The sequence below is a fragment of the Chlorocebus sabaeus genome, chromosome 18 (genome assembly GCF_047675955.1).
Source record: "Chlorocebus sabaeus isolate Y175 chromosome 18, mChlSab1.0.hap1, whole genome shotgun sequence".
In the NCBI taxonomy this organism is placed as follows: Eukaryota; Metazoa; Chordata; class Mammalia; order Primates; family Cercopithecidae; genus Chlorocebus; species Chlorocebus sabaeus.
This window is the reverse complement of record NC_132921.1, coordinates 39,933,435-39,945,709: the sequence shown is the minus strand read 5'-3', so window position 1 is coordinate 39,945,709 and position 12,275 is coordinate 39,933,435. Positions and strand designations below refer to the sequence as shown.

General features: G+C 35.4%; 1 protein-coding gene across 2 annotated transcripts in view; it reads right to left on the bottom strand.

Moving 5' to 3' along the window:
• RIT2 (Ras like without CAAX 2) overlaps positions 1-12,275 on the bottom strand; it is a 402,484-nt gene that overhangs the window by 315,777 nt on the left and 74,432 nt on the right. The window contains exons 1-2 of one of the 2 annotated variants that reach the window (XM_073006352.1): positions 5,373-5,442; positions 2,244-2,300 (exon numbers count right to left, since the gene is read on the bottom strand). In XM_073006352.1, coding sequence (XP_072862453.1) covers positions 2,244-2,298 — 55 coding nt within the window. In that variant the 5' untranslated portion in view covers positions 2,299-2,300; positions 5,373-5,442. Of the gene's footprint in view, positions 1-2,243; positions 2,301-5,372; positions 5,443-12,275 lie in introns of those variants that run through there. The other variant, XM_007974176.3, reaches the window with a different exon arrangement.

The window sequence follows — 12,275 nt, the reverse complement described above, 5'->3', positions numbered from 1 at the left end:
ATATACAAAGCTTAAAGAATAACAGAAAATAATAAACAACTGAGTGAATTTCTGATTTCATAAATTATATATTATATTATTGAATTTTCCAACAAGATAAAAGATTCGGAGATTTTTCTAAAGATTGTCCCATTTCTGTAACTTACAGTGTGTGGTATGAAGCTATTGGCATTCTAGAATTTCTAAGATGTTTAGAAAATTGCCTTAGAGAATTATCAAGCAACTGTTGCAGCTAATCACTTCTAAAACTTTGCAAAGTAGTTATTTTCTCTTTAGAGACAAACCTCAACTTAGTGAGGAAGTCCTTTCCAGTGACCACATACTAATTGCACGTACTTAAATATAATCATTTTACTTCAACTGATGAGGTGGTCTTAATAAACAATCAGACATTTAAAAATAAGTATGTTTTATATTTGTCAGCAATGGTATGCAAGCTCATATTCTGGGGCCTTTCAGGGAAGAATACAGGAGTATAATTTACAGGATGACACTGAATATATCAAGTTAGATCTTGAATTAAAATTTCTTGATGAGCATAATAGAAACTAGATGATCTTACCCATGGGTGGGGTGAGGGTAAGAGATATTCAGACTAAGGGAACAAATAGGGTAAGTAATGGGGAGTGGTTAAAGGAGCTCACCATCCAGACAACCAGTCAGTCATGAGGCTATATGCCCCCATCTCTGGGAAATAATACTTGATGTGTTTTTAATACCAGTGTGTTTCTAAGCAAAGAGTACTACGGTGGACTCTGCTTGAAAATTTCCAGCCAATTCTTTAAAGTAGGTTTTTGAATGAGTAAAGCAATTTTAAAGAAATCTTTTGTGCTTTGAATGAGGGAGAAAACTTGTTCCCCAATGCAAAGTGTCTACAGTATATTATGACAGAAAGACAACTGGGTAGGAGGAATAAAACATGGGTGGTGTTTTGGCTCTAGCAATATTTTTACACCTTAAATATCAGTTTGCTAACCTTCAAGATGAGAATGATGGATAATGTTATGTCTATATCTAGCGTTCCAAATGCGCCATTAACATGGTTAAATAACTCCGCAGTAGAAAATTCAGAGACTGACAGAAGTGAGTAAATGACCAAATACATATATACTCACATCAACTTTACTATCCAGAGTACAATTTTATTATCCAGAGAAACTTCTCAAATGCAGGTAGATATCCATTATTAGGTACTGAAATCACTTAATGGATTCCAACCACCATTTACCAGAAAGAAATAAAATAGAACAGATAATACTAGGGTACCCGGCAAGAAGTAAGGACAAATATTGTCTCTTGAAGTTTCTGTTGTGGTACTGAGAGACAGGACTACCTGGATTTCCTAGGCCAACTAAGAATCCGTAAGCCTAGCTGGGAAGGTGACCGCATCCACCTTTAAACATGGGGCTTGCAACGTAGCCCACACCCAACCAATCAGAGAGCTCACTAAAATGCTAATTAGGCAATAACAGGAGGTAAAGAAATAGCCAATCATCTATTGCCTGAGAGCAAGTGGGAGGGACAGGGATTGGGCTATAAACCCAGCCATTCAAGCTGGCAAGGGCAACCCCCTTGGGTCCCCTCCACTTATATGGGAGCTCTGTCTTCACTCTATTTCACTCTATTAAATCTTGCAACTGCACACTTCTGGTCCGTGTTTTGTTACGGCTAGAGCCGAGCTTTCATTCGCCATCCACCACTGCTGTTTGCCGAGGTCACAGACCCGCCTCTGACTTTCATCCCTCCAGATCCAGCAGGGTGTCCACTGTACTCCTGATCCAGCCAGGCACCCATTGCCACTCCTGATGGGGCTAAAGGCTTGCCATTGTTCCTATGCTGCTAAGTGCCTCAGTTCGTCCTAATCGAGCTGAACACTAGTCACTGGGTTCCACGGTTCTCTTCCATAACTCACAGCTTCTAACAGAGCTATAACACTCACCGCATAGCCCAAGATTCTATTTCTTGGAATCTGTGAGGCCAACAACCCCAGATCAGAGAACGCCAAACTTGCCACCATCTTGGAAGTGGCCCACCTCTATTTTGGAAGCGGCCCGCCACCATCTTGAGAGCTCTGGGAGCAAGGACCCCCTGGTAACAGTACGTTACATGTTATAGATTTATGTGTATATGTTCTGGGTAATAGAGTAAATTATATTTATTTTCCATCAACATTGCTAATATTTTCAAGCCATTAGTCACACTGTCTTTATTTGAGCTTACCGAGAAAAGAGGTTTCTACTTACCTATAGTGGGGTCATGATAATCAGGAAACTGATGACTAATAAACTGCATTGTCATTGCTGAAAGAAAAAAAACACATTTTGTTTAATAAAAATTCACCAATTAATCAATAAGTTATTTACCAACATAGTTCACCAATCTTTTAAAAGGTTCTGGTGAGTAAGTTAGTTATGTGAGTGACTAATTTAATTTCACACAAAATGAAAACAATAAGACAAAGTTCTAGAGGGAAAAATGTGTCAGATGCCAGATACTTCTCTGAAACAAATATGTTCAAATTTTAAGTGTATTTCAATAAAAATGGTATTGGAGTAAAAACAAAGAAGCTCTTGACATAATGAAGATGTAAACCAGTTACAGAATCCCTCTTGACCTGCTCTGGTTAAACAGTTGGTAATGATGTGTACATTCCAAAGAATATGTGTACATTCCAAAGAATATGTACATTCTTTGGAACTCTTAAGTTTTTCATCTTAAAAGTGAATAGATAACCTCTGAAGTTCTTATGAACTATAAAATATGTAATTACATGATTTTTGTCTTTATTCAAAATTAAAATTATTTCAGTTACTTTTATTTTGCCTAATAAATTTGTTATTGACCACCTTTTTTTCATTACTTTTTTTCTGTAATTCTGTATTCTCCACATTATTTCCAAACCTATGATTTTGTAAAACATTTGTAATATTTCTATTGTAGAGTATTTCCTCCTGTGAATTTCCATTATTAGGAAGCAAAAGGAACTCTGAAGCAAAACAACAAACTTATATAAAAATAGTGTATAATAGCTCTTCTCTTTCTTTTTTCCTCACTCTTGCATGTGTGTTTGTTAACAGACTCTCTCCCTGAGCAAACTTTAGGTAAGATCCTAAGCCTTCTTCTTTACTAGGCCTCAAACATGGACCCTGTCCTTGCATTCTGACTGGGTCTATATAGCCCACTTGTAGTACAAATCCTGCTAAGACAGTTTAGAGAGAATCCTCCGCTGACATCTGATCACTCTGTCCTACCTTCAACAAGAATCCTGCTAAGTCAATTTAGCAAGAATCTTCCTCCCCTTGATGTCACCTCTTACGAATTTTCTATTCATGGGTGTAACTCCTGCCCTCTCACCTTCCTTCTCCCCTGTGCCTTGCCTATAAATCTCTACCTGTCTTTTCTGTATTTGGAATTGAGCCTAGTTATATACTGAGGACTCTTTTCCCTTGTGGAGATAGTTCCTGGATTAAATTTATTTTTATTGCTTTAACTAGTGTCCAGCTCTGGTTGTTTGGTTGTTTTTAACAGTGTATACACACTTTAGCAAAGGTTCAGGGCAGAGAAGACTCAGTTACATTCAACAAACATGTACCCTGCTGAGAAATGAAAAGAAATGGAAACTGACCCAGTGGAAGAGAATTTCTGTTTTATGCTTTAACAATTGCTTACTTCCTTTCTTTGCATTTACAAAAGAAGTCTCTACATGAAAGTATTACTCAATTTGACAGCCTTGGGCAAATTTTTGAAATGCAAATCAACATTCCTTACAGATAGCCTGAGGAGTTAGAATACTTCAGGTAAACACTGACAGCAACATGTTTATTAAGTGGATATGAAGAAGCATTTGGAAAATGCTTTTCTTGAGTTTTAAAATGGCAGTTGTCTCCCTCTCTTTGTTCCTGGCTGGTTTGCTCCCAGTTAGAATACAGAGGTCAGAGGCATGCTTCATGTGAGCAATTAGCTATGGGTTGTCAGTCATCTCAATTTCAATAATAGCTTAGTTCAGTACAGTTAAAACTAAAATGAAGATATTTCTACTCCACTCAAAACAAATGGATATACACTTAATTACTAATGTGATTAACAGCCTCAACATCCATCTTATGATAGTCAATTATTTACGCTAAAATCTCAAAGATGTCTTTGCACCCCTTCCCTCTCATATCCTCCATATAAACATAAATTTTAAGTTTTCACTCCAACAAATTTTTCAAACGTCTTGATTCTGCTATTACTCTAGTTCAGAATCTTATATTTCTTTTAAAAATCTCTATTGTATTAGACTAAAAACTGTTTCCTCCATAATTATTTTGTTTTCTTTACATTAGCTCTTTCCCAATGGTACCAACATCATCATTAAAAAAATTATGTCACTCACATGTCAGCTGCTATTAAAATAAAGAACATAATCTTCAACATGATATGCTAATATATGTGGTCTTTCGTGAACCACATTCATCTTTCCTTTTAGTCTGAACTCATACCACTGCCCAAACAGCTACTAGCCTTGTTCTCAGACTTAGTGTGGTACTTACCATCCATGAGAATGCCTTTATCCTATGACATAAAAATGACCTTTGCCATCTTCATTTTGATATCAGAATGATGAAGACTCACTCCTTGCCAAAACCTCAGTCAGGCTTCTCAGAACCCTCTTCTCACCTACACCTAAACTTTTGTACTTCCATATTCATCTTTTCATAACCCAGATTTAGCAAAAATACTGCAAAATCAGTTTAGAGAGCATCCCCTACCCTTGATATCTGATTGTTCTCAATACCTGATCAAATTCTTCATCCCCACCACTCCTCAAGAAATATTTTATTTCCCTGCCTTCAGTAAGAATCTCATTAAATTTGTTTAACCAGAATCACCCCTTCTGGGTATTTCTTAGTAATTTTTCCATCCACTGACCCCAATCCTGCTTCTTGGCTATACATCTGCCTTAGTGCTTGCTATATTTGGAACTAAGACCAGTTCTATATGCAGTTCTTCTTTATCCTTTGCCATAGTTCCTGAATAAAATCTGTTCTTACCAATTTAACTACTCTCTGGCTCTGAAATTCTTTAATAATGTTAATAATGATTGATATCTCTACTCAAATGTCACACCATTCTATCCACACATTTAAACGTTCCTCCACCAGGTATCGGTACATGATACTCATGGAAGCTATCAAGAAGCAATAGAATGAACTGTTACGGGCTAAGTTAAGTGCTATGCAATTGGGAAGGAATTACGGAGCCTGCAGAAGTTTTGAACAAATTTAAGAAAAAAGATATGAAAGCATTTTAATAATAGAAATATTTAGATATAGACTTGAGAAACAGACAGTCAACATCAGAAATAAATGAATCAGTCAAGGACTTACCTGTTACAGTTATTTATAAGAACACCTAGGCCAAGAGCAGTGACGCACGCCTGTAATCCTAGCACTTTGGAAGGCCAAGGCGGGTGGATTACCTGAGGTCAGGAGTCAAGAACAGCCTGGCCAACATGGCGAAATCCCACCTCTACTAAAAATACAAAAATTAGCCGGGCGTGGTGGCGCATGCTTGTAATCCCAACTACTCCGGAGACTGAGGCAGAAAATCACTTGAACCTGGGAGGTGGAGGTTGCAGTGAGCCGAGATTGTGCCACTGCACTCCAGCCTGGGTGATTCCATCCTGGAGCCAGACTCCATTCCCCACTACCCGCCCCCAAACCCTCACCCTGCAAAAAACAAACAAACAACAACAACAAAAACCAGCATGTATTTAGATGATGGAATTTGTGCTGTAATGGAAACCTGCTGCTTGTTGTATAATTGAAAAAAGCCCTTTAAGTGTGGAATCTTCTGACCCACCGCTGAGACAGAATCAAAGCAAAAGGAGCCAGCTGAGCTTTGTTTCAGAACTCAAAAGATAATTTTAGAAAGGTTGATTTGTATAAGTTTCTTCTGTGTTTTACAAAGTAGATCCCCTATGGGACATCTAACAGGCATTTCCATTTGAGGGAGATAATTTATAAAAAAACAATTTTTGAAAAGTCTCTCCTAAGTACCTATCAAGCTCAACCTATTATCACACTGGAGAGAATCTGCTATCAGTCAGACTGGAGATTAAATTTTATTTCATTTTATGTTACACAGTTTTACCTCCTCAAAACATTGGCATTCTATTATTCCTTGCTAAAGAGCAACTTCATAAGAAACTCAAACTCATAATTCTATCCTTTTTTCAGATATTTTAATTGTATTGACTTTATAATATCTTAATACATTGGTTCTAAAAATCTAATAACAATGGTATATCTTTTACTCCCAAAACATTCATTTATATACACATAAGAACACAATATTGAGAAATGGCTAACGATCAACAAGTCCCAAGTGAGAACAGTTGTACTAGAAAATACCAGCATAAGTCAGAAATCAATATTTTAATCAGAATGTTACTGTAAAGTGAATAATTAATTGTGAATTGTGGCTTTTATTATTAAAAAGTTTCCCTTATGTCATTTAATTATTTTTATCGTTTTGCTCTGATCAAAGTTACAATCACTGCCTTAACTTTGTTTCAATTTTGGGGGTTTATTCCTAAGTTTTCTTTGAATTTACAATTGTAAATCACTGTGTTTCAAGGGGTTTTTGGTATACTATAGTGCTGGATTTTTTTGTACCAATTTAAAATTTGTTTTCTTTTAATAGGCAAGTTAAGTCCATTCACATTCTTGTATTCATGTTCTTATTCTTGTTTTAGTCTAGGTTTAAAATTGAAGATAATAAATCTTCATCATTACCTATTTTTTTTCAAAGTTTTCCCAATCTTCTCTTGATTGGGTGGAGGAATATATATATATAATTCATGGGTACAATATTTCCAGTGTTCTTGCCTATTTAAAACTATTTTTCTATAGCCTTGATACTTACAAGACAACTTAGCTGGATACAAAACACCTGTCCTGCACTTTTCTAAACCATATTAACTGTTTGATCTGTTTTCCTGGAAATACTAAGGATTCTTTTTTCTTTATAGTCCACTAGTTTTACTAAGTTATGTCTTGAAATTAATAGTTTCAGGCCAGGCATGGTGTTTCATACCTGTAATCCCAGCACTTTGGGAGGCTGAGGCAGGAGGATTATGGGTTCAGGAGATCGAGACCATCATGGCTAAAATGACAAAAAATTAGCTAGGTGTGGTGGCGGGTGCCTGTAGTCCCAGCTACTCGGGAGGCTGAGGCAGGAGAATGGCATGAACCCGGGAGGCGGAGCTTACAGTGAGCCAAGATTGCGCCACTGCACTCCAGCCTGGGTGACAGAGTGAGACTCCATCTCAAAAAAAGAAAAAAAAAATAGTCTTAGATTTTTTTTTTCAGGTACAAGTGGGTCTTTTCAATAAGTAAATATATATTTTCTTTAATTTCTAGAACTTTTCACTAATTTTTTTTTTTACATGTTGTTTTTATTCTTCAAGGATTTCACTTTTTATACTGTTGAATATTTTTTGCCTGGTTTTCATTTCTACCAGATTTTCTCTGACTCTGTAGACCTTGTAAAAATTATTATTAATCACATATTCATTCTCTTGATTGTTTCCCTGCTCTTCAAATGTCTCATTTTTCATTCCAAACTATTCTCCCAAGAGTACCCTGTGATTTGTCCCTTATTTCTGAGATGATTTTGTCTTTTCCTACAATTTCTTTTTTCTCAGTATATATCTTCTTTAAGTTATTTCTGTTTCTTAGTTTTTGAATGTCTGATTCTGTGTTTAAATTCATCTACACAATATTATTTGAGGATATTTAATTCAGTTAAGCTTCTTGTAGTACATGTCAATACTCTGTTAAATTTTGGAGGAGAGTATTTATTAGCTTAAAACAGTTGATTCACTCTTCTTTTTTCTTTAGGGTAGTTTTGTATCATGTTTGTTTCACCTTTTTTTCTCTATTCGTATGCATTACATATTCAATTATTACGTCAAGGGTATTGTCTTCTGTCAGGTTAGTACAGTGCAGGGTTTTTATTTTTATTTTTTTTCAAATTATGTAACATTGACAGGTGGTGGGGATCATAGAAGTAATTGTCTTTTCTCGTTTCTCTTTCTTTTCAACAGAATCTTTAGTTTTATTCATTACCTTCCTACCTTTTCCTTCACTGCCACATCTTGAAGGTGAATAACTCTTTTCTAATTATTTCCGTCTCCCTGAGAAGCAGATTGTCAGTTCTGGTTCTGTTTACTGTCAAGCACATTATCACCTCTGTGAAACATAAAGTTCCAGACTAATTTTCAGTATTTTGGCAATTAAAGTTGTATGGCTTTCTTTCGAAAAATGATTTTACCTATATTTCATTTGAGTACTTGACTTTCTTTTTCTCTTTTTCTTAATCTTTTAAGTCTTCCCTCTGTCCATCCTCTACAACCCCAACCTTGTAATGGCACCAGAATTTCTGTTGACTTTTTTTTTTTTTTTTTTTTTTTTGGAGACTGAATTTCGCTCTTGTTGGCCAGGCTGGAGTGCAATGGTGCAATCTCAGCTCACTGCAGCCTCCACCTCCCGGGTTCAAGAGATTCTCCTACCTCAACCTCCCAAGTAGCTGGGATTACAGGAATGTGCCATCACACCTGGCTAATTTTGAATTTTTAATAGAGATGGGGTTTCTCCATGTTGGTCAGGCTGGTCACAAACTCCTGACCTCAGGTGATCCACCCTCCTCAGCCTCCCAAAGTGCTGGGATTATAGGCATGAGCCACCGCACCTGATCTCTGTTTTACTTTTCTACCTAGAGGTAATTTGGCATTCATAGTGTAGATCACATGTGATTTAATTGTACTTCTTGTTGGTATTTTGGCTTTGTGGAAGGATATAGGGAGAAATTCAGATTCAAGAGGCCAACTATATTCTCCTACTCATTTCTCACTGACCAGTAAATCCTTATGTGTAAGATAGAGCCCACAAAGTTCTTGTAAGTATAGATCTTCAAAACTTGATGCTGAAAATGAGCAATTAATTTTTTCATGGAGAATTTATGTCAAATATGACCTAAACACAATATATTTAGTTTCTGTTCTTATCTATGCATCAAATTACTTCAATTAGATGACTAGAATTTATTTGTCTAAAAAGGCCGAGAGAGAAATGTAAGAAAGACTGTCACTGGATCGCAGTTTGGTCAAGACCGCTTAGACCAAGAAAAATCATGCTGTCCGTTCCAAAAGATTTTAAAGTTCACCTATGAAACACCTACTGAGCACCCACTGTGTGCTAGATAATGACAATACCAAATTAATAGGTGGAACTCTTCAAATATAGTGAATTCTAGATGTCTTTTAGACCTCCTGAATCAGAAAATTAAGCTGCATGCACATGTGAGTGTGAGTAGGGGAGAGATTGATGGAAATAGGTGCCCTGGTATAAGTAGAATGTATAAGAACACATTTCCTAGCTTTGTCTTACAAAGTATTTATTAGTGCAAAAGGCAAATAGATGAACAAAGCTTTTGGTGTCTTTGCTGCAATTATTTTTCACTCTTGTCAAATGCAACATAAGGGAGGCTGGAAGATGACCGTTCTGTTCCATGGAGTCTTTCCCAGATCCTCTCATCAGGTGGTCTCCCACCCCTCAGAACTTCAAGGCCTCCTCTGAGTTCTTTATGACAACTTGTCAGAAAAGTGAAGTAAGAGAATTCACAGAGACTTGCATGACAGAATGTTAAGGAAAAAAAGTGCCATAAATATTGTACATTACTATATCCACAGTCTATTATCAAAACTCAGTTACTTGGCTCCTCCTAACTACTATGAGGCTGGGGTGCATGTTAGGAAGAAAAGAAAATATGTTTGGTGAACACATAGCAGGCTTCAGCATAAGGGGGAAAAGGATATTTAAAGGAAAGGTGGAAATGTCAAATGAAGGAAAATGAAATTTTATACTTTCCCCCCAAAAAGAAAAATCATTTTCTGAAAAACGAACTTTGGCCTTAATGTTACTCTGTACCTTACTAGCTTCTATAAGGAATGCTTCTAAATTATCTGAATAAGCACCTTTTAATTTTTGATGAATATTACCAGAAATTATTATAAAAAACCATACTTTTAAATTTTTTTGTAGGGTGTAACAACTTACATGCTAGAAATATATGCATAATTGTATTTATTGCTTTTAAAGATTAATTATCTAGATAGGAGTACCTCTGAAATAATATGTGATGCGTTTTTTCAGGTTTACTATGTGGTTATCATAAAAATATCTGGGAAAAGAAATAACAATAGGAGGGTTTTTCTACTGTATGCACATAAATGCTTCTTTGAAAGTTGGTTAGTGGCTTTATGGATACAAAGAAAGTGAAGAGTGTGTATGAGTAAAGAAGACATTGGATTAGAATACTTGCAATCTTAATAAAAGTAATTAGGGATGAAAATAAAGAATGCTTAGTAGACTCAATAGCCCTTTGCTTTGACTTCTAATATTATTACAGTTAATTTATTACCCTTGTATATCAATTAAGAATACTATCCTACTGTAGAAATGGACATTACTGAATAGCAAGCTCTGGATACTATTAGGAAGTACCTGATGGATTTCATATCAAAGACCCTTTTTCTTTATTAGTGGCCATATCATTAACATATGTTATGTAAATGTAGTGTTTCTAAGGACTTTATAAAATATTCATTAAGTACATATAATAAATAATGGCCAAATGCATATTAAATGTTCATACAATGGTAGTGGTGAGAGATTAAAAACAATCATTTTTTAAAGCAAACACATTTTGTGTGGACTTCTTTTTTCATGTGCATATTTTTATTTAAATTTCCATTTTATTATTCAGATATTCCCATAATTTACTATTTCATTTTAAAGTTAAATATAAGTCAACTGCTTCTTGCTTTGCATAATTCAGTATTAAATCATCAAATTTACTTCTTTGAAAATCTGACAATATTATATATCACCCTCCTTGGAATGTCAGTAGTATTTAGCCAGAGGCAGAGACTTGTCAGTTATGAAAGAGGAAAATTATAGAAAGGGGTTATTTTCCACAAAATTATATATATACATATATATATATGTAGCATAAGATCATACAACTCATTATTACTCCTCCAACCCACATCTACTCCTCCAAAAAAAACTTGATATTTATGCGAAGTACTAAACTAAAGCAATTTAGAGAATAATACAATCTAAAAACTCAAAGACAGAAGTTGGCAAATCACTGCTTCCCCTTTGAGAATTGATGTCCTGTCAGTGAAATGGGAAAAATGAGATTGGGAGACAGGTCACTAAGATTTAGCCCCATTTCTCTTGGTTTTTGGGACCTTGAAAAAATTACTCAAATTCTCTGACTTAATTTTCTCATCTGAAAAATGAGAGGAGGGAAGAGAGACAACTTAAAACCACCTCCAAATTAAGCATTCTGCAATCCCTCTTTCTTCATTTCATTGTTACTATCGTCATCATTCCTTCCTCATCTATTTAGGATCTGGTTATTTCTCTTGTACTCCAGTCCTCTATTTTAGTCATTCTGTTTCCATCACATTGACTTGCAGAGTTCGTCATACCTTTCAGTAACCCCCTTTCCCAAGGAGAGTCTTTGTTGGTGCTTCTACCAGTGCCTGGAGAACTCTCCTCCAGATACCTGCATGGCTTGCTCTATACTTCTTTCAGATTATTACTCACTTGGGCCTTCTCTGGGAGGTGTTCTCTCATTACTGAATTTAAATCGAAACCCATTCCTCCTCCTTGGAACTCCCTATGTTGTTGGCATTCATTCATTCATTCTGGCATTCATTCATTCAAAAATATTATGTATCAGACAATGTTTAGATAGTTGGGATATATCAGTGGACAAAACAGATGAAGACCCTTGTCTTCTAAAGGTTTACATTTGAGAAGAGGATGGGGAGTTGTGCAGGAGGACAGCCAGTGAAAATACACACACATTTCCTTACACAGTAATAATATGTTTAATGGTGACAACAGCAACAAAAAATAAAATTATGATAGCATTATTTTTTAAATAAACATTTAGTATGGTAGTTGGGATAAAATTCTATGGTAAAATTAAATAAATAGACCATTTTCAACAAGAATAAGAACCATGTACCATTTTCCATTATTAAATAACTTGTTCATATAGTTTATAAAAATATAATAATGAGTATTAAATTATTATGTCTTTTATGTCCCAATAGATACATTTACAAGAAATTATAGGATTTTTATTGAAGACATCATTATTTAAAATAAGGCAGAAGTTATGTCCTTTAAAAATTTAAATTTAGGATA